Source organism: Ceratotherium simum, chromosome 6 (genome assembly GCF_057802395.1).
Source record: "Ceratotherium simum simum isolate JZ-2026a chromosome 6, ASM5780239v1, whole genome shotgun sequence".
NCBI classification, from domain to species: domain Eukaryota; kingdom Metazoa; phylum Chordata; class Mammalia; order Perissodactyla; family Rhinocerotidae; genus Ceratotherium; species Ceratotherium simum.
The window spans coordinates 36952502-36975785 of NC_141905.1; the positions used below are offsets into that span (position 1 = coordinate 36952502).

The 23284-nt window shown below is 38.6% G+C and overlaps 1 protein-coding gene across 6 annotated transcripts in view; it reads left to right on the top strand.

Moving 5' to 3' along the window:
* The window catches only part of JMJD1C (jumonji domain containing 1C), a 343413-nt gene that overhangs the window by 41639 nt on the left and 278490 nt on the right, over positions 1 to 23284 (top strand). For 3 of the 6 annotated variants that reach the window (XM_087432149.1, XM_014784919.2, XM_087432150.1), the window contains exon 1: positions 17008 to 17455. The exons of 1 other annotated variant lie outside the window; for it this stretch is intronic. In XM_087432149.1, the coding sequence (XP_087288275.1) occupies positions 17279 to 17455 (177 nt within the window). In that variant the 5' untranslated portion in view covers positions 17008 to 17278. Of the gene's footprint in view, positions 1 to 17000; positions 17456 to 23284 lie in introns of those variants that run through there. 2 more of the 6 variants (XM_087432156.1, XM_087432151.1) reach the window with 2 other exon arrangements.

Genomic DNA, 23284 nt, shown 5'->3' on the forward strand with positions numbered 1-23284 from the left:
TCAAGATAACCAAATAGTTAATTAGGGGAAGTCCTTTTTAGAAGAATTCCAGATAATAAATGTAGATGGAATGATAGAATTAGCAAATCACCTTTGGGTAACCCCTAAGTAAATAATAGAGAATGATCATTGGGTGAAGCAGGCTGGCAACACTTGAATACTTCAATAACCAATCAGAACGTCACTTTAAGTGGGACAGCCAGACATTATGTGTGTCCTAACGTGATGGATTAGGAAATACACATATCACCTATGTAGAATATTCTTGCCAAAGACTGAAAATGAATCATGTCTCTAGATCTTACTACAGTTCACAAGAAATATGAGGAATGGAGGAATAAGTTAACATTAGTCAGCTAAATTTAGGATGTAAGAAATGCCACAGGACAAATGACTTGTTACAGATTAAAGGAGATTTAAAGAGATATATCAATCAGATACAATGTGTGGTTCTTGTTTTGTTCCTAGTTTAGACAAACCAATAGTAAAATTTCATTTTTGTGATGATTGAAATTTGAACATGTACTGTGTGTTAGATAACATTGAGGAATTATTGCTAATTTTGTCTCAGATGTGATAAAGGCATTGTAGTGTCAATTTAAAGAAAAATCTTTGATAGTGATACATTCTTTACTACATATGAGTGAAATAATATGATGTCTAGAAGTTGCTCTAAAATAATCCACCACTCTCTTTGCCCCCCAAAAAGAGAGAAACATTGTAGGATAGGAGAAATGAGATATTGTTAAGTTACATGGGCATTCATACTGCTATCTCCTTACTTATGTGAATGTTTGAAAATTTTCAGAACAAAATGTTGAAAAAACTAAACAAAACCTAAAAAATGTGTAGCATAAAGCTTGCTAGCAGCATACATAGGAAGAAAACTGGGTCAGTGACATAATTCATAGTGTCTATATGATGAAAACAAAAGACATGCTAGGGAAAAGCATGACTCTTCTAATATTAAGACCAAGAAGTTTTCCTTGATGGTATTCTTGAGGACACCATGTAATGTAGTGTGAAAAGCATTTTACACCATCCCTCCAATAAATAGAATATATTTTTTGTAGTATTCCTCAAAATGGGCAGTGGAATCCCACCCACGATTAATGCCAGTGAAACCAGATTTATGGCAAGCCAATATGATACATTCTAGGACCCCACTCTCTGCTGTGTAGGGTTCCCCAGTAGAATTTATTAGAGGTCTCATTCCCATCTTTTAAAAGCTTAGACAAACATAAAAACTTCCCATCCATTTATCCCCTTCCCCTCCATTTGTGTTGTGACTTCTTCCCAACTAACCGTTCCTCTGTTGCAAATTAGTAAATGTAATAGATAAAATAGAAATTTCCTTATAGCTATTCCTGTTGGCCAAGAAAATTTTATTGAATTTTGTTTTCTATGGTTTGTCTCAAAAACAAGTCTTTTTTAAAATGTAAAAGCATTGTATTAAAATAGGCATTTAAATTACCATAGTCATCTATTCCCTTAGAGATTTTGATATTAACTCCCCTCCCTTCCCCTCCCCAGGGAATCTAAGTTTTAGAAGAACTAGATGGACTGTATGAAGTATCCCTCAGACAGTTCTCCATAAATATTGTTCTATGTGGAGCTTTTCCTAGGTATTGGGCAGCAGTGAGTTTGAGATTACATTTCCTGGCAACTATCTGGAATACAGATCTTCTGTGTTATTGATTAAATCTGAACCATTATTCAGTGAAGCTGTGTTGTTAAGGTTCACATTCTTTTGTGAAAATTGGAATGCCTAACAAGAACAGGGCATTTCTTCTAATTTGAGATGAGCCAAGGGAGTACCCATGGGTAAAGCCAGGATTTTCCAGAAAATAATTTTAATTACCAGATTAGTTTTCTATTGCTGCATAACAAATTGCCACAGTTAGCAGCTTTAAACAACACAGATTTATTATCTCACAGTTTCCATGGATCAGGAGTCCGGGCACAGTTTAAGCTGAGTCCTCTGCTAAGAGTCTCACTAGGCTGCAAATCAAAATGTTGGCCATGGCTGAGGTGTCATTGAGGCTCCGAGTAGTCTTCCAAGCTCACATGATTGTTGGCTGAATTCATTTCCTTCCAGCTGTAGAACTCAGGGCAGATTGCTTTTTCAAGGCCCCAGGAAAGTCTCTGACCTCTAGGCCCTTTTTTAAAGGGCTTACTTTTTGAGGTAGGCGCACCCAGGAAAATCTCCCTTTTGAGTAATTTAATGCCAACCAGTTAGAGTAACCAATTAAGTACATCTGTAAATCTTTTCACCTTTGCCATTTAAAATAACTTAATCATGGGAGTGATATCCCATCACCTTTGCCATATTCCGTTGGTTAGAAACAAGTTGCAAGTCCCACCCATACTCAAGGAGAGAGGATTATAGGGTATGGGTCATTGGGGGTCATTTTAGAATTCTGCCTATCAATATTACACTATCACCTATTATAAAAAAGTTTAAGTGGCTTCTTATGTTTGTTATTATACGGATAATATTAATGGAACTTGAAGTAGAAGAGAAAAAAATAGTCATACATAATTCTCCCAGCCAATGAATCAAAATGCTTTCCTTTGGCTGTGTGTGTACATAATTTTTATAAAGTGCCAATAGAGTAGAAATACAATTTTCCATTGCTTTTCACAGCAAAGGCATTTGTGTTGTTGCTTACATAATCTTTATATTTGCCATTTTTAAGGGATGAAATTGCTTCAGGTTAATGTATATATATATATAATCGTTTTAATCAGGTTAATCGAGGTATAATTCACAAAATAAAAATCATTGTTCTCTGTGTATGGTTCTGTGAGTTTTGGTAAGCACATATATTTGTGTAACCACCATCACAATCAAGATATAGATTATTATCTTGTGCCCCTTGGTAGACAAGTCTTCCCCCACACCCCATAGCTTGACAATCACCTATCTGTTTTCTGTCCCTATAGTTTTGCTTTTTCTAGAATGTCATATAAATGGAATCATACACTTTGTATGCCTTTTGGGTTTGGTTCCTTTCACTTAGTGTAATGCATTTGAGGTTGTGCAGTAAAGGAATAGCATTCCTGTGACATAAATACATATTTGGTCTTTGTCCCTGGTTCCTGGCACAGAGCTCATAAGACCCTTTTAATATCCTGAAAGGAGCATCTTTTGTTATTCATAACAAGCCTTTTGCAGTCATACCTGAGTTAATGCTAGTGAGGTGACTCTCAGTGGCCCCTAGATAGCTTCAGGATGGGGACTGGTTGCCAAAGGAATCAACTATGTGATTAGAGAGTTGTGACTTTCAGCCTCACCCCTGGACCTCCAAGGAGGGGAGAGGGGTTAGGGATCGAGCTCAGCCAACAATGGCCAATGATTTAATCAACAATGCCTACATAATAGAACCTATATAAAAACTCTTTAAACAGTGGGGTTCAAAGAGCTTCATAGTTGGTGAACACATCCACTTGCCGGAAGGATGGCACACACCAACCCTGTGGAGACAGAAACTCCCGTGCTCAGGACCCATATGGACCTTGCCCTGTGTACCTTTTATTCTGGCTGTTCATTTGTGTCCTTTGTAATAAACTAGTAATAGTAAGTAGGTGTTCTCTGGAGTTTTGTGAGCCATTCTAGCAAATTATAGAACCTGAAAGGGGGTGGGGTTGTGAGAACCCCCTGACCATGTAACCAAATCAAACAGAAGTAGGGGTAACCTGGTGACCTGATACTTGCAACTGGCATCTGAAGTGAGGACGGTCTTGTGGAACGGAGCCCAAAAGCCTGAGGAGTCTGATGCTGACTGAGTAGTTGGTGTCAGAATTGAAATGAATTGTAGAACACCCAATTGGTGTCTGCAGAGTTGGAGAATTGGTTGGTGTGAGGAAAAAAACTCACACATCTAGTGGCAGAAACTGTTGTCCAAAGAATGGGCAACTCAGCTGCCTAAGGTTTGGCCCTTGCCCAGCTCCTGGGAGGTAACCACTAACCCCTTGGAACATCTTGCCTGATGAGAGTGTCTTTGTTTACTTGGGCACTTTGGCCACCCGGGTTACCTATGTTGACAATGTGGTGGAGGCCTTGGGCCGGGTGGTATCAACTTGACCTATGGAGGAGCTGGAGACTAAGGTCAGCCATGCAGATGGTCAGCCATACCTATGTTTCAGACCTCAGATAAAAATGCTGGACACCAAGCCTCAGGTGAGCTTCGCTGGTTGTTGGTACTGCATACATGTTGTCACACATTCTTTTTTTTTTTCCCTCACACATTCTTGCTGGGAGAAATAAGTGCTGTCTGTGCAACTCCACTGGCAGACAACTGGAAGCTTGGTGTCTCTTGGACTCTGCCCTCTGCCCCTCTTCCCTTTACTGATTTTAATCTGTTTCCTTTTGTTATAATAAACTGTAACCATGAGTAAAATGGCTCTTTTGAATTTTGTGAGTCCTTCTAGTGGATCATTGAACCTGGGGGTGGCTTTGGGGATCCCGGAACTGTGGAAGTTCATCTATATTGTTGCATGTATCAGTACTCAGTTCTTTTTTATTGTTGAGTAGCATTCCACAGTTTGTTCATTCCGCAGTCGAGCTGGTTATTTCCAGCTTTTGGCAATTACAAATAAAACTGCTATAAACATTCGAGTATAGGTTTTTGTGTGAACATAGGGTTTTATTTCACTTGGGTAAATACCTAAAAGTGGGATTGCTGAGTTATATGAAAAGTGTGTGTTTAACTTTATTAGAAACTACCAAACTGTTTTGCAAAGTGGCTGCAACCATTTTGTACTCCTCTCAGCTACCGTTGTATGAGAGTTCTAATTGCTCCGCATCCTCCTCAATATTTGGTATTGCCAGTTTTCTTTTTCTTTTAATTTTAGCCATCTTAATAGGTGTGTAGTAGTATCTCATTGTAGTTTTCCTTTCCATTTTCCTAATAACTAATGATGTTGAGTGTCTTTTCACGTGCTTATTTGCCATTCGTATCTTATGTGATGTTCAAATCTTTTGCCCATTAAAAAAGTTTTTTTATTGACTTTTGAGAGTTCTTTAAATATTATGGATGCCAATCCTTTATTAGATATATATTTTGCAAATATTTTCTCCTAGTCTGTGACCTTTAAAGAGAAGTTTTTAATTTCAATAATGTTTAATTTTTAGTTTTATGAATTTTGTGGATTTTAAGAAATCTTTCCCTGACTCAATGTCATGGAAATTTTCTGTCTTCTTCTGAAAGTCTTTTAGTTTTATATTTTACATTTAGGTCTATGATCCATTTTGAATTAATTTTAGTATATGGTGTGAGATATGGGTCAAGGTTCATTTTTTTTGGCATATGGATGGCTAATTGTTCTAGCATCATTTGTTGAAGAGACTTTGCTTTCTCCATTGAATTGCATTTTTACCTTTGTCAAAAACCGATTGACCATATATGTATGGGTCTGTTTCTGGACTCTCCATTTTGTTCTGTTCATTTAATTACTCTTTTGCTGTCATGCTGAGTTGATTAATGTAGCTTTATAATGTAGTCCTGACGTAAGATAGTGAGTCTTCTAGTTTTTTCTTTTCAAAATTACTTTGGCTGTTCCAGTTTCTTTGCTTTACCTTATTGATTTTCGAATCAACTCATTGATGTTAACATAAGAAAATTTGCTCGTATTTTGATTGAGGTTACTTTGAATTTGTAGATCAGTTGGGGAGAATTGAGTCTTCTAATACATGTGCATGGGCTATCTCTCCACTTATTTAGGTCTTCTTTCATTCGTCAATACTTTATAGTTTTCAGCATAGTGATCTTGCACATATTTTATTACATTTATACACATTTTTATGTTTTATTGATACTATTATAAATAGTACTCTTTTTAAATTTGGATTTCCAATTTTTTGTTTCTAGTGTATAGAGATATAATTGATATTTGCATATTGATTTTGTATTCTGCAACCTTGCTAAACTGACTTATTAGTTGTAGGAGCTTTTTTTTTTTTTTTTGGGGCGGGGGGGAAGATCAGCCCTGAGCTAACATCCATGCCAATCCTCCTCTTTTTGCTGAGGAAGACTGGACCTGAGCTAACATCTATTGGCAATCCTCCTCCTTTTTTTTTTCTTTTCTTCCCCTTTTTCTGCCCAAAGCCCCAGTAGATAGTTGTATGTCGTAGTTGCACATCCTTCTAGTTGCTGTATGTGGGACGCGGCCCCAGCATGGCCAGAGAAGTGGTGTGTTGGTGCACACCCAGGATCCGAACCCGGGCCACCAGTAGTGGAGCGCGTGCACTTAACCCCTAAGCCACGGGGCAGGCCCAGTAGGAGCTTTTTTGAAGATTCTTTATGGTTTTCTACATAGAAAATCATGCCGTTTGCAAATAGAGGCAGGTTTATTTCTTCCTTTTCAATCTGTATGCCTTTTATTTCTTTTTTCTTATCTAATTGCACTTCCTAGGATTTTGAGTATGTTGTTATAGAACAGGAGTGGTGACAGCTAATGTCCTGTCCTTGTTCCAAATCTTTGGGGGAAAATATTGTGTCTTTTACTATTAAATATGATGTTAGCAGTAAGTTTTTAGTAGATGCACTTTATCAGGTTGTATAAGTGCCCTTCTGATCCTGATATGCTGAGAATTTTATCATGAATGGGGGTTGGATTTTCTCAAATGCTTATTTCTTGCATTTGTTGATGTCATGATATTCTTCTTGTCTGTTGATAGGGTGAATTACACTGACTGATCTTTCAATATATATATTTTTTTATAATTTTATTTATTTATTTATTTTTTCCCCCAAAGCCCCAGTAGATAGTTGTATGTCATAGCTGCACATCCTTCTAGTTGCTGTACGTGGGACGCGGCCTCAGCATGGCCGGAGAAGCGGTGCGTCGGTGCGCGCCCAGGATCCGAACCCGGGCCACCAGCAGCGGAGCGCGAGCACTTAACCACTAAGCCACGGGGCCGGCCCATGATCTTTCAATATTGAATCAACTTGCATTCCTGGGATAAACTGCTATTGGTTGTGGTGTATTATACTTTTTATAAGTTACTGAATTTGATTTGTTAATATTTTGTTGAGGATTTTTGCATCTATAAGGGGTAATGATCTCTAGTTTTCTTTTAATTCTTTGTCTGATATTGGTATCAGAGTAATGCTGGCATCATGAAATGAATTGGACACTGTTCCCTCCTATTTGTATAGATTTTTTTCCCACTTTTTTTCCTTTTTAGTTTCAGCTTTGGTAATTTCTATTGACCTATATTCAAAGGTTATTGATTTCTTTCCTCAGCTGTGTCAAGTATATTGATGAGATTATCAGAGGCTTTAAAAAAATTTTTGTTATTGCATTTCTCATTTTTAGCATTTCAGTTTGACTCTCTTAGTATTTCTGTTCAACTCTTGTAGTTTCTATCTCTGATATTTGCCATCTGATCATGCATATTGTTACCTGTTCCATTTGAGCCTTCATCATTATTTATAATTATTTTTAATTCCTTGGCTGATAGTTCCAACATTTGAATTATCTAAGTCAGCTTCTGTTGATTGTTTTGTCTCCTGACAGTGGTTTGTTTGCTCTTGAGATTTCGTGTGCTTATGATTTGGGGGAGGATGTACCAAATTACCTTATTTGAATGAATGGTACAAATGAAAGAACTAGATGTTTTCATACGACTTATAGAAAAGGTAATGGTAACCCCTACATGCATGCTCTGCCTTGGTGACCAGGGAAGTCACCCCTGTGGTTAGGCTTATAGTTTTTGATTGAATGCCAGCCATCATTTGCAGGCTAGTAGAGATTGAAGTATGTAATATTTATGCCAAGAAATAGGCATGACTTTTGTTCCGCTAAGCTGTTAGTATGGGGGTTGAATCAGTCTTGCCTGGAGTTGATCAGGGTTTATTTTTTTTTGTTGCTCTGGTTACCTTCAGCGCATCATCCACTTTAAATACTTCTGTTAGCACTTTGTGCTTAAGGTGGAGGTTAATTTGCTAGAAAGTTTTAACTCAATGTTTTTACTCCACCTATATCTTTAGGCCTTACTTGCACATCTGTACTTCAGAGAGGCTCTCTCAGGACTGTTTTGTTCCTTCTCTATTAGTATAAGAGTGCTGTTACTTATTAGCCCGGGAGCTGGTTTGCCTTGTGGTGGTGGACATTGGGGCCTTATCTTTTATCCTAGACCGTTGTTAGTTTTAGGCAGGCATTGTTTCCCTCTCTTCTCAGTAATCCTGTTTTTCCCCCAGTAGTAGTAGATTGTTTAGATTGTTTAGTAGTAGATTATCTCTATTGTTTGTGGCCAGGATGATTTACTGTTCCTCTCTCAGGGGTAGATATTATCATCTGATTTTGAAGGAATTATATAAATTTGAATTTTAAAACTACTAGAAGAAAATACAGAAGAATACCTACCTATTTTCTAAGCATGACTTAAGGTTGAAACATAAAGATATTAGTATATTTGTATAAAAATTTAAAACTTGTGAATATCAAACACAAATTGCATTTGGGGGAAAGAAGCATCTGTGTAAATTTAGATATAAAAGCAAATGAAACAATTGATTTTAAGATAGTTTTTGTAATTAGAATAGTTGAAAAAGGATTTTTAGGTATTATGAACAAAGAAGAATATAAAGCATGCAAGGTAAAAGTTTCAGATATAAAGGTTACTTATAATGCAGAGTATCTCAAAAATTCCTCCATTTGAAGTTAGTTCGGATAGATTATTTTAATATGATAGTTTTCAGAGCAAATTTGGAGAGCAAAGGAAAGAAGCAATTCTACAATGGTATTTAAAAATTGTTGTTTAATTGGGAGGTCCTTTTGTCTGTTTGTCAGTGTGTATGTATTAATGATTGACATATATGTCTTCTGGGAGACCTTTGAGGTAGAAGCTTTCTGGCTAAAAACATTTGTTTTCGTAAGCAGGATTACTTTTGTCAATCCTTTAATATTTTTCAGGTTTGAACCTACCATGTAACAGGAGAGTATACTTTGCTACTTGCAGAATTATTCAGAAGCCTTAGAAGCAAACTTTTAGAAACTTGAAAGATTATGTCAGCCTCTACATTTTATATATGATTCCTAGAGAAGCAAAGTGGTTTGCCCGAAGTATAAATTAGTGGTAGAAGTAACCTAGACTTCCTTGACTCCTGCTCTTTCATTACACTACATTATGTGACTGGTAATTTCTAGTTTGCTACATTTGGGATATACGTCTTAAAACATCCATTTGTGGGGACAGCCCCGTGGCTTAGTGGTTAAGTGCGCGTACTCTGCTTCTGGTGGCCCGGGTTCGGATCCCGGGCGAGCGCTGATGCACCGCTTGTCCGACCATGCTGAGGCGGCATCCCACGTACAGCAACTAGCAGGATGTGCAACTATGACATACAACTATCTACTAGGGCTTAGGGGAGAAAAAGGGGAAAAAAAAGGAGGAGGATTGGCAGTAGATGTTAGCTGAGGGCCAGTCTTCCTCAGCAAAAAAGAGGAGGATTGGCATGGATGTTAGCTTGGGGCTGATCTTCCTCACAAAAACAAAACAAACAAAAAAACCCACCCATTTGTATATGGCTCTGTGGAATGGGAATTGACCAGTTTTAACCCGTGTTTGCATATTTTGTGAAAAGCGAAGTTGGATAGTCTTCTGAGTATTTCTCTTGGCCATTTCATCTTAGATAATATCATAATGTGCCCTGGGGTAGCAGAATGTTTTGGGGATGTTGATTTGAATTTTAAGTTTGTAGTTAAAGTCTTTTTTCGAGGTCTGGTTTTCATATGTGTCGATTATGATTTTTAAAGGAAAAATCTAGGTGCCTCCAAATGCTGAGCTTCTGTGAACACAGGCCGTGGAATTGGAGCACTATTTTATACAGTCTCTTTAATTGAATAAATAAATTATCTGTAGTAGTGAAGTACATGTGGAGCCAGAAGACAATGCTTTTCCTTTATTTAGAGTAATTTATTTTAATTACATATTTATGTTTTGTAGTATGTTATAAATCTCATTATACGTAATCATGTGGCTTTTTCTAGAATGTGCCAAAGAAAAGAATGACTCAAGTTTCCCCATATTTCACTGCTAGGTCTTGTTTTGGGTTTGTTTCTTTGAAGTCAGTTGCCATTAATTTGAGAAACGTGCCTCAGAGCTTTGTGTTCTTGATCATAAATTTTCTTCATTATGTAGAATCTAGCTTCATCTTTGGGGAAGAACATCAATGGAATACAGTTAGCATTCTGAGATTTTTAATTATTACTACTTTTTATTTTAGATTTTACTTTGACTTTCCCTCATGTATAACTTTAAAGATTTTATTTATTTATTTTTTCCCCCCAAAGCCCCAGTAGATAGTTGTATGTCATAGCTGCACATCCTTCTAGTTGATGTATGTGGGACGTGGCCTCAGCATGGCCGGAGAAGCGGTCCGTCGGTGCGCGGCCGGGATCCGAACCCGGGCTGCCAGCAGCAGAGCGTGCGCACTTAACTGCTAAGCCACGGGGCCGGCCCTTATAATTTTATTTATTTATTTATTTTTTCCCCCCAAAGCCCCAGTAGATAGTTGTATGTCATAGCTGCACATCCTTCTAGTTGCTGTATGTGGGACGCAGCCTCAGCATGGCCGGAGAAGTGGTGCGTCGGTGCGCGCCCGGGATCCGAACCCGGGCCACCAGCAGCGGAGTACGCGTACTTAACCGCTAAGCCACGGGGCCGGCCCCTCATGTATAGCTTTAAATACAAGTATAAAAGCTCTTTTCCTTACTTAACTTTCATGGATATGAACAGAGCCATACTCTAGGACTTTTAGTTCTGCCACTACCAACATGTGGCCATAGAGAAAGCTTGTGAGACTAATAGGAACATAACCCTTTAGGACCTTAACCTGTTCATACGTAAAGGAGCTAATGTAACAGCTGGAGATGTAAAGTGGAAACTGCCATCTAGCATATTTTAATGGTAGTTAATAGTAGAGAGGTAGTTAATATGAGAGAGGTGATGAACAAACAAGAAGTGTTGTGGGACAATGGTAACTTTCTATTTCCTTGTTTCTTGTAGCTCCTCATTCAACAGATTAGGAAATTTCCAATGCTATGTGCATTCTTTCTAATTTTTTTGTGTGTGTGTGATGAAGATCAGCCCTGAACTAACACCCATGCCAATCCTCCTCTTTTTTCCTGAGGAAGACTGGCCCTGGGCTAACATCCGTGCCCATCTTCCTCCACTTTATATGGGATGCCTCCACAGCATGGCCTGACAAGCCACGCATTGGTACGTGCCCAGGATCCGAACCCGGGCCACCAGCAACGGAGTGTGGCACTTAACCACTACGCCCCAGGGCTGGCCCCAATTCTTTCTAAATTTTTTAATTTTTTATCATTAAAAATCAGATTTAGGGCCGGCCCGGTGGTGTAGTGGTTAAGTTCACGTGCCCTGCTTTGGCGGCGCGGGGTTCACAGTTTCAGATCCTGGGTGTGGACCTATGCACATTTCATCAAGCAATGCTATGGTGTCATACCACATACAAAATAGAGGAAGATGGGCACAGATGTTAGCTCAGGGCTAATCTTCCTCACCAAAAAAAAAAAAAAAAAAATCAGATTTAGAGTCTTTTTCTTTTTTTTTCCTGTGAGGAGGACCAGCCCTGAGCTAACATCCAATGCCAATCCTCCTCTTTTTTTTTTTTTGCTGAGGAAGACTGGCCCTGGGCTAACATCCGTACCCATCTTCCTCTACTTTATGTGGGACGCCGCCATAGCATGGCTCAACAAGCGGTGCATCGGTGTGCGCCCAGGATCCGAACCGGGGAACCCTGGGCCGCCGCAGCGGAGCGTGTGCACTTAACCACTTGCGCCACCGGGCCGGCCCCTAGAGTCTTGTTTTTAATAGAAAATGTTGAAAAGAAATGGCAGGTTCCTGTGCAGCAAGAATTTAAATTGGAAACTGGTGACAAATGTGGAGAGCATCCAGTTAGAAGGCCCAGTAGAGATTGCTTCTTTTTTCTTTCCTTTCTTTCTACCTTCCTTTCTTCTTTCTCTCTCTTGCTCATTCCACACGGCATCAAGAAGACAGAGTTATGTTTGTGTATTGGCTCCATCAGAGACATTGAGACTGTTCTCTTTAGAATACTAAGAATAGACTGGTGTTTTGGATATATACTCATAGGATCATTTTTGAGTTTGTGTTAAATTGGTAGTTTGGTAACAAAATGAATGTTTTTGTTGTGAATTGTAACTCTTTCTCTGTATCTGTTCTTTAGAAATTATCCCCAGGAACAACCTTGCTTTTCTGGTGAAGCTCAAGTTTTCTGAAGGCTTTACATTGTACCTCCGTGATGAAATGAGATAATGTATGTAAGACATTATTTTGAAGGCGATGAATAACCCTTTAGGAAGAACATGAACTCTTATTTATGACTCTTGATTTAGAGATTCTAAGTTCCTCTTAGTTGGGTTCAACTTTGAAAAAGGTACATTTTGCCGTATTTTTTCATTAATTAATTCAATAACATGTATTGAGTATCTACTCTGCATAAGGCTTAGTAGATGCTGAGAGTATGGTTATGAGCAAGATACATTGTCCTTGCCCTTAAGGAGCTTATATTGTATCAAGGGGGACAAATATAAAACAATCAATTACACAATAAATGGTACATATACAGTTGTGATATGTACTAAGACAAATAGGGAATGTTTTGAAATCCATAATTGGGGATTTGACCTAGCCTGGGAATCAGAGACAGGAGGAAGTGACATTTGAGTTACTTTATCACTATCATACATGTGATTGAGGAATTCAGTTTAAAGATTTTATTTATTTATTTCTTCCCCCCAAAGCCCCAGTAGATAGTTGTATGTCATAGCTGCACATCCTTCTAGTTGCTGTATGTGGGACGCGGCCTCAGCATGGCGGGAGAAGCGGCGCGTCAGTGTGCGCCTGGGATCCGAACCCGGGCCGCCAGTAGCGGAACGCGAGCACTTAACCGCTAAGCCAAGGGGCCGGCCCAGGAATTCAGTTTAAATAAGTGCTTAGGGAAATACCTAAATAAAAATTATTTAAGTTAATAATAAACATGGTAACATAAATGTATATTCCATCCTATTCTTGGTCTTCCACTTGCATGATTCATTTGAAACTCTTGGCTTCCTTCATTTTAGCATTGGCTTCCACAGTTCTTAGATGTACCTGTATATATAGTCTAAGATTCATAACCGAATCCAGTCTTTACATTTGACAATTAGTAAAAGCCTCCAAGTTATAATAGGTTTGAAAATTATTAGTTAAAATGCATTAAACTTATCGTGTATACCATTCTATTGATACTTCCTTAAATAAACAAACCAAGGCATTTCTATTGTCTATCTTTCTAGATAGACTGTGCTTCTCAAGGACAGACGCCCTATCTTCAGAACCTTGCAGGGTGTGAGACACGTAGTAAGTGCCAAGTAAACAAATCATTTATGAATAATCAGTGTTAACAAGGAGGAAGGAACTTGGTGACTGACCTTCATGTTTGTTTTAAGTGACTTTTCAGCATAATGCAGGGGGCTTTGAAATCATAAGGCCTGGTTTTGAATCCCAGTTCCTTAATGTGTGTTCTTAGGCAACTGACTAAACTTCTCTAAACCTCATTTTCTTCATCTTTAAAATAAAGTGAGATTACATGTGTAAAGTACTTAGGATAGTGTCTGACACAAAGTAAGTGTTCCATAAATGGTGGCTAATATTTTTATAAGATACATGCACTAGAGGTTTTTATCTATTTGTGTTTCACTATCATGTTTAAAATAGATACCTATAGTGACACAAAATACTGGTATGTATGAGAGCAGATAATTGGCCCTTTCTTATAATTACACCAAGTCAAAAAGTGAAAAATTTATAACTAGTAGGCTCTTTGCTTATTGAAACTAAACATCATGAAATAATTATTGATAATCAAGCAGATAATTATATAATTATTATATCATTTCAGTGAATACATTTCCTTCTTTTATAAGTCAGGTTTTTAAAAATAAACCAAATAATTTTTATGAAAAATTTTTTTTTTGTGTGTGTGGAAGATCAGCCCTGAGCTAACATCCATGCCAATCCTCCTCTTCTTGCTGAGGAAGACCGGCCCTGAGCTAACATCTATTGCCAATCCTCCTCCTTTTTTTCCCTTTTTCTCCCCAAAGCCCCAGCAGATAGTTGTATGTCATAGTTGCACATCCTTTTAGTTGCTGTATGTGGGACGCCGCCTCAGCATGGCCAGACACACAGTGCGTCGGTTTGCGCCTGGGATCCGAACCCGGGCCGCCAGTATCGGAGCTCGAGCACTTAACTGCTAAGCCATGGGGCCGGCCCCAATGAATAAGTTTTTATGGATTTTTAAAAGATGAAATAATCCCCCAGTGTATCTTTTATATAGATTAAGGTGTTTGATATATGAGTTTTGCTTGAATTGCTGTCTGTGTGGATATAGTTAATGTACACATTTACATGTGGGGATGGAAAGAGTAGAAGATCTAGTTATATTTCTAAGTTTTCAGCTTCTGTAAGTAAACTTAGTCATTCTTAATACTTCTCTGTCACTCTCTTTGCCTCTATAGTGAAAAATACTATAACTGTACATTGATTAATACTGCGTTTTCTGAGGATCTTTATGAAAGTAAAGGACGTAAGGGAACTAATTACAAACAACTATTCTATGGTTTTAAATCTGACTTTAAAATTTAATTCCATGTTATTTACAGTTACGATTTGCTGGCAAAAATAGAAATATAAATACTCTTCTGAAACAAAGCAAAAAATGCCAGTAAACAAACAAAAATCTTTTAAGTCCTTTTTATTCTACACTTTAAAAAATGCACTTCAAGTTTCTCCAAATGCAATATATCCACAAATCAGTGATTTTTTTTTTCTTGTAAATAAATCTTAGGCACTGTCCGTAGTTAAGGGATTCATAGAATACTATTTGGAATATAGTACTAAGAATATTAGATGTTTGATTGAAAATGTTATGAGGATATATGGTCTTCTGAAAAACTGTTTCTTGAAATATTTTGATTTGGTGGATTCACTTGCTCTTCAGAGCACTTAAAAGAAGAGCATTCAACATGTAGTGAGGGGTTCTAGGGGTCCATTTAGAGACGTTTGTTTACAAAATTGAAATCAGCTGGCAGTTTTATGTAAGGCAATCTGACAGCCTATACTCTAAAAATATGTTAGTGAATGGGATTTGTGTAGTAATAGTGTTGTTTGCATCTCTTTTCTCAAACGACTCTACTTATATTTTCTTACTTACTCCTAGGATATCACTGAGATTAGGAAGCAGGCAATTTCCTTGGTAACAATAGTGTCATGACCAAGATCATAAAGCAAATCATTGATAATTTGGTATCTGAATGTAGATCTTTTTATTGCCTTTTCTCTTTTCATATATTAGGTTATTTTCACCAGGTTATTTTACTGGCTCCTTAATCCAAGTTGAGATTTAAGAAATTTTAGTCTGTAGTGCTTAAGATGATTTGCTAATTATTATATAGTATGTGTTAAAAGAGTGGACCTGGAAATAAAATGGCACAAGTAAAATTAAATTGTTCTCTCAACTTGTTAATATGCATTTCTGCACAGTTTTCCTTTGTTTACTTATTACAGTTCTATATTTGGTCTTTACATTAGCAAAATTAGACCAGGATGATTAAAATGTCTTCCTTGTAATTTTGGTTTCTAACCTAATAGCAGAGGCCATGCTTTTTACACTTCAAAGAGCTCAGCTTGGGTGTTCTAAGAAATCAGATAAAAGCTTTATGTTTATTTTAAACATTCAGATTACTAGTGTGAACTCCTTTAAAAAGGTAACTTTTTTCTTTTTGGAGGAGAGGTTTAGGAAAATCTCTAAGAAACCGAAATTTATAATAAGTTTTTATTGGGCCAGAGAGGTTTTGGAGTTGATTATAATCACTAGTGGCCCTGAAAAAAACCACAACTGGGGTTTTAAACACTACTTTTTAAAAACACCATGAAGTATGTCTGCAATCGAACTGCTCACTGACATCTATAGGGAGGTTTGATTTAGAAGAATTTAAGGGTTGGATCAAAGGAGGAGGAATTGTTCCAAGTTGGAGATCAGTATGTGGATGGGTTACAAAGTCCTGTTGTGATTGGACGGGAAGCAAACACAATTTATTTTCCTGAACTGTGATTGGCTAAAGTCCTTTTCTTGCCACGGTATTATCTAATAACTGAATCTGGAGCCTTTCCCTGTTTTTATTATCTGACCAGTAAAGTTTGAGGTATGTTTGGTACTACAAGTACTCAAATTGGCGCAGAGACAGTTTGTGAATTTTAAGGACGTTTGTGAATTTTAAGGACGTTGACAAAAGCCCTTAACAGGGCATTTGGCGTTCTTACAGCACAGCAGTAACGAGGTGTCAATCTCTGAATAGCACAAACACGTAATTAGTATCGCCGCCAACGGGAAGAATAAAAGGATGACAGTGTTTTCTTCATTTTCATTTAAAGTCGTGGACTGTTGTTCTGCAGTAACTGAGTTCTGTGGGCTTAATTTTCAGTTGAAAGTGTTGGTCTGCTTTGCTGCTGGGACTACAGGACTGTTAATTCAGGCAAAATTCGGGCTAACAGAGACGGCGGGTGCCACGTGTTCTTAAAACCATCGCTGTGGCGATGCGGCGTTTAACCTGGAGTTTATTTCGTGATCCAGAGTGGAACCGGCACATTTCTCTGTCGCCTCACTCCCACTTCTGAGGGAGCGACGAGTAGAGCGATGGACCTCAAACGCTCTTACTAGTGTTCCTGAAGGACAGCATTTCATCTCCTGCTGCCTCTTTTTAGCCTGGCTGGTCCCGCAGCCGCTGCCGCAGCGTTGGGCACTACTTTCCGTCTGAACGGTGGTTCCTCCGACCCTCTCCCGCGGCTCCCTCCCCACGGCCCGCGCTGGCGGAAGGAGACGCGCGGCGCGCTCGCGGCCATGCTAGTGGATGGGGAGGCGGAGTAGTACTGGCCGCGGCGCGGTGGCGGCGGTGGCCGGGGCAGCCTTGGGTCTCCGGCGGCCGTGAGGGGAATTCTGTCAGTTTTCTTTTGTAGAGCTGCAGTTAAAGGCTGCAAGTCGGGGAGTCCAGGGGGTGTGTTAACGGACTGCGAGAGATCGAGGTCGCTGTGTCCTTCTGGGCAGAGCGTCTGGTGCGCCCAGAGTCCGCGCTCGCTCGCGGGGCCGCCGCCGTCCCCCGGTCCACTCTCCTCAGCATAGGCGGCCAGTAGGAGCGGGGTTTCGCTGGTTCCCTCGCAGTGCGGGGGGGGGAGGCTGCGGCCGCTTCGGCAATGACGACGATGGCGGTGGAGACGCGGCCGGAGCTGGTGGGGAAGCGGTTCCTGTGCGTGGCAGTCGGTGAAGAGGGGCGGCCAGAGCGCGGGGCGAGCGGACGCTGCTGGCGGGGCTGGCGAGCGGGGGTCATCCGAGCTGTGTCGCATAGGGACATCCGCAATCCGGACCTGGCGGTAAGAGAGCGAGCGCCCCTCAGTCTCCCTGCTGGCACCCGCAGCCTCGGTCTCTCGCAGCCGCACCTTGTGGGGTTACTTCTGGCACCTTGCTCAGCACGGCCAACTGGCGGTCACGCCCCTCTTTCGAGCTCACGTTGGGTTTGCCCACATCCCCTGCCAGGGTCGCCGCTTCCCCGAGTAGCTTTCCCGGTGTGAGCGATGACCAAGCGGGACTCGCCGGCGCCCGCCCCGGCCCCTCGGCCGCTGTCTGGGAGGGGGTCGGCCGCGGCTTCCCCTGCGGCGCCCCGCTCCGGCGGAGACCTTACCAAAGGCGGGGCTGCGAGCCCGGCGCCGCGCGGGCAGGTGGGGGTGGGGGGCGGACCACTCGTTTCACCAGCATCTGTTTTCTTGCAGAAGTCTTAGTAGTGCAATGGTCGGAGATTTAAAAGTTATCCATAAGGTTGCTGGAGGGGAGGGAGAAAAGGGGAGAGAGAGATCTCTGGTTTTCTAGTCAGTCTTGGGATTTGTGTGTGTTTTCGAGGCAAAGGCCGTGGCAGTGGCAGTGCCCCGATTCAACCTCTTTCTACAGTAGATGGTTGGATTTCTAACCGGAAACGTTGAAAATGAAAAATTTTTGTTTGGAGGCCCATAGAAATTAACCCTTCTTTTTCGTTGGTTTTTTCCATACTGTTGTCTTCTTTTGTTAGACGTAAATAGTGCTTTAAAATGATCCGTTGCTGCATTTTATACGATTTTAAATGGAGCAAAAATATTGTATATTAAAACATTAAATGCCCTACAGAACCTTCAAGTGTGTTTTTCTTTGCTTTCTTTTCCTTCCATATGACACTGCCAGTAGTTTGTTTAATTAGTGTAGGAATGTGCACCACCAAATCGAGACAGGATATGCTCTGTTAGTGTTCCAAGAACATTTTCACCGGGGAACAGGTTGGAGGTAAGGGGCCGAGTAGAGGCAAGACATTGACGAGGCTTCGCAAGGTTGATTTATGAATACATAATCCATCAAATTTATTGGCATCACCTTGGGGCTTTTAATTTTTCACTGAAAATTTCAAACTTGGGAATATTTTTTTCCTTTTGTGTAGATGCAGATTTACAACTCCATATTCACTTTAATATCTATCTATACATGTACATACCTATTTTAATATTTTTGTTGGAGTTTCTGAGTATTTTTGTAAACTGTTTAATAATTATAGTCAATTATATGGTTTCATGCGGCATGTATTATTACTGCTTACTTGTTTTTGCAAAATAGGTTTGTTTTGCTGATAGGCATTTCTAATAGTAAATAAGCAGAATAGAGGTAATTTTGAAGGTTTTGGTTGGTTATTCTCGTTGAAAAGAAGAAAAAGAATCTTGCTTAAAAAACATTTCTGATCTTAATGGTTCTACAAATTGCAGCAATTCAGTAACTTTTTGTTTGTGTAAAAGGCATGTGCTGAATTTATTTCTTCTTCTCTTACTCAGATATGAAATTGTCTTGGCTTTTATGTGGAAGCTAGTTGGATTATGGTTTAGCATTTTTAAATTATTTGAAAACAAACATGGAATGATTTTCCACAGTATTTTGTTTTAGTAGATACATGAAAATTAGGAAATATAGTTTTAAATTATGCATATCATTGGTAACAGGTTATCAAAGTTAAAAATATTAAAGTTACTTTCTTACGTGGAAATTTAAATGATATAAAGAGAGGGGTTTACATATATAGTGTTTGTAAAAGTCAAGATATTAAGCTAGGTATTTAAAAATGAAAAATACATATGGATGGTGGGTATTGACTAGAAAGAACAGGGAGTTTTTTCAGTGATGAAAATGTTTTGTATCTTGATTGTTGGTTACAGGAGTATATACATATGTAAAAGCTAGTTGATTTTGTACACTTAATATCTGTGCATTTCACCATATGCAAATTTTATCTAAAAAAAGTTTGTTTTGAACCATGACTATGTGAACTTGCTGTAGTTTTCCTTTATTCCAGTCTTTACTTGAAAAATTTGTTATTACAGTGTAATCTGGGGTTTTTTTAAGCTTAGAACCTACAGAGTGTTGCTCTCAAACTTTCTTACATTCATACTTCTTTTTTTTCCATTCATATCTCCTAAATTAAATGAACAGTTTAGCATCAACATAAGGTGAATGATTCCCCTTTTAGACTTTTGTTATTGCAGAATAAATTTTAAAGAGTTTGATCAGTTAGATGAAAAATGCTGGTAAGTACACTATTTTTGTGTTTCTGTTTTTTAAAAAACTTACAAATATATATAATTTAAGACTTGCAAATTTATTAGAAATCTTGGTTGTACATATTTATGGCAGATGATTTAGAAGGCTAACTATCAAAACTTGAAAATAGTTTAGGGCTTCTTTAGTCAATCGGTTGTTCTTATTTTGGGTTATTCTTATTTTTGGTCTTATTTATAAGGAATTGCCATGTATATTAATTTTCTATCACTGCTGTTAACTAACAACCTTGGTGGTTTAAACAATATGAATTGATTATTTTACTGTTGTGGAGATGACGAGTCTAATGTGGGTCTTGTAGGCTAAAATCAAGGTTGATAGAACTTTGTTTTTTTCTGGAGGCTGTAGGAGAGTTCCATTTCTTTTCCTTTTCCAGCTTTTAGTAGCAGCCCACATTCCTTGGCTCCTGGCCCTCTTCCTCCTTAAAAGCCTTCATCATTGTATCTCTCTGACCATTCTTCTCTAGTCACATCTCCCTCTGATTCTTCTGCTTCCCCTTCTACTTTTAAGTGCCCTTGTGATTATATTGGTCCCACCCAGATAATCCAGGATGATCTCCCTATGTGCTAATTAACAATCTTAATTCCATCTGAACCTTAATTCTCCCTTGCCATATAATGTAACATAGTTACAGGTTTTGTGGATTAGGACATGAGCATCTTTGGGGTGGCATTATTCTGCCCACCACACTGGTAACAAAAATATTCTTTTACAGTGTGAACATATATGATTTGATAGAAACAAATTAAGGCTAAAATTAATTGTATTTTTGATGCCAGGAGTTTTAGTAATGGTCACTATCTGACTTCTTAAGTAAATGAGTTTAATTGGTAGAATTTTTACTAGACTATGCTTGGATAATTTCACATATTTTGTTGGTGACTTTTAACAAATGGCTTGAAAACCTGGCTTACCTATATTGGAATTAGATTAACCAACAGAAGACTTTATCTGAACCCTTTTTATTCAGGAAGACCAAGTTGAAATACATAAAATATGTTGTGAGCCCTCCGCATGTGGAATGTATTTTTTAGTCCTATTACTTAGGAAGCTTCTTGCCTTGGTGTACATGTTAAACGTTATTACTGTTCTGCTTTTTGAGGAACTTTTGTAGAAGGTTGACAGAATGAAAACAGAGAGTTGAAAAGGAATGTTGCATAATATTCATCCTTGTATAATACTGTCATGCTAATTAAGAGGGAAAATTGATTTACTCTTTGTTTTACTTCCACAATCTATGAGCCATCTCTCCCTGTCTCTCACTCTCTCTTCTGTCTGTCTGTCTATCCTTCCTCCCTCCCTCCCTCTACCCACCCACCTTCACTTAATGCTTATGGTGACTGCATCATTGTTTCAAGCTAACCCTGTGTAAAGTGTGTGTATTTTTAAAAAAATGTTATTGGGTCTCTTCAGTACCCAAAAGGAACAAAAATATTGTATTGTGTTTTGTAGACCAAACACATAAATTTATTTGTATTTTGGGGAATTTTTGATGGTCACTTAGTGAGGAGTAGCTAACCTTGGAATGCAGATTTCTTTTTTTTTTTTTTTTTTTGTGAGGAGATCAGCCCTGTGCTAACATCTGCCAATCCTCCTCTTTTAGCTGGAGGAAGACTCGCCCTGGGCTAACATCCGTGCCCATCTTCCTCCACTTTATTACGGGATGCTGCCACAGCATGGCTTGACAAGCGGTGCGCCGGTGCGTGCCCAGGATCCGAACCGGCGAACCCCGGGCCGCCGCAGTGGAGTGCACGCACTTAACCGCTTGCGCCACCACGCCGGCCCTGGAATGCAGATTTCTAAGTCTTCTAAACTGTGTACCTGCAGATAAAAGTTATTTTGCAGATCTTATGTGTCTTAAATGTAAATAAAATATTCATGTTTGGGACATTACAGTGATTTATGATTGATTTATTTATAAGGAAGCCCTTTTGCATTTTTAGTTCTATACGTTTCTGCTTAGCTGTCTCTTCATTTAAGTTTCATATTGAGTTGATAACATTTGATTCCCTTAAAAGTTTTGTTAGGATAATTCTTTAGTTAAGTCTGAAATTTATATCATGGTCTTGCAGTATTGATAATGCTAATTTTTGATCTATTTGCAAAATGTTTAAGGAATGAATGAATGATTTTTACTTTATTGCTCATTATGACCTGGATAAGTTAACCATAGGGAAAAATTGGTTTAGCTGGTAGGTAGAAAGACTTTTATGTCTGATTTGAGTACATAGACTGTTTTTTGCCCTCGCTTGAATTTATTGTTGTTATTGGTCCTAAAGACTTAGGTACAAGAAAATGAGTATGTAAATTGTAGCTATGGTGGCACATAACTTGTGCACTTGTAACCACTAGCTGGTTTTAAAAGAAGGTAATCACCTAGTAAATTGTGTGAATGTTATGTTTCTGTGTAAAATCAAATAAAGGAGGTTGTTTTTTTCCCCCTTTTCACCTGTAGTATATACATTCTGACACATATTTTGATTACGTTAATTTAGAGAATTTTTTATTCATCGGGATAATTGAACTAAAGACATTTTACCATGAGAATTCTGTACTTACCTTCATATAGGGGTGTTATCGCATTTGAAAGTAAAAATGTCTAGATAGTTCAATGTAATTGAAAGCATATAGGCTATTTTCCTATGTTTGTAGATTTAATATATTACTTTTTGACAATTTCCAAGTTATGTACACAGAATTTCTTCAACTCTCAAACTCACTTATTTTTTTCCCCCTTCACATATTTAGTACAGTACCTAGTATTTACTCTTAGGTGTTTGGTAAATGTTTATTGAATGCTCAATAGACAAGTGAATATCATAAATTTCTTGAATACTTTAATCCATGCTAACCATCTCAGTTATCTATTACTATTTACTCTTAATTTTGAACCTGTTTTGTTGTTGTTGTTGCGTTGTGTACCTTAGTGGTTAATTCCCTAGTATGCATTATCCACTTCGTGGGCCGTGGTATTCCTAAGCCAGTCAGGAAATTGAACTCCGTTGGCTACATTGATGGGTGTAGGCCCCAAATAGGTTCAAGCAGAATGAAGCCAAGGATAGTAATGTGTGAGTGTGAGTCTGGAATTGCCACAGCTGTTTTCCTCATTTAAGGTAAACCAGTTTGAGGACAAAGCTGACATACGGAGGCTAATAGAGTTGAAAAGGCAACAGAAAAATTGTGGCTGATCAAATTGTTTTCTGAAGACCACTGTTGGATTTTTCACTTATGGAATTTTCATTATGGAAGAATAAATTTACTTTTGTATCTGTTTTTGTTGTTTTTTTTTCCTTTGGAACCAAAAGCATCTTAACTGATACATATGGTAATATTTCATTCCGTTTTTTTTTGAAAGCTTAATGAAAGATAGGCATTTTCGTGACACTTCTGCCTTATTTGTTATTTTTTTTTTTTAAAGATTTTATTTATTTATTTTTCCCCCAAAGCCCCAGTACATAGTTGTCTGTCATAGCTGCACATCCTTCTAGTTGCTGTATGTGGGATGCGGCCTCAGCATGGCTGGAGGAGTGGTGCCTCGGTGCGCACCCGGGATCCGAACCCGGGCCGCCGGCAGCGGA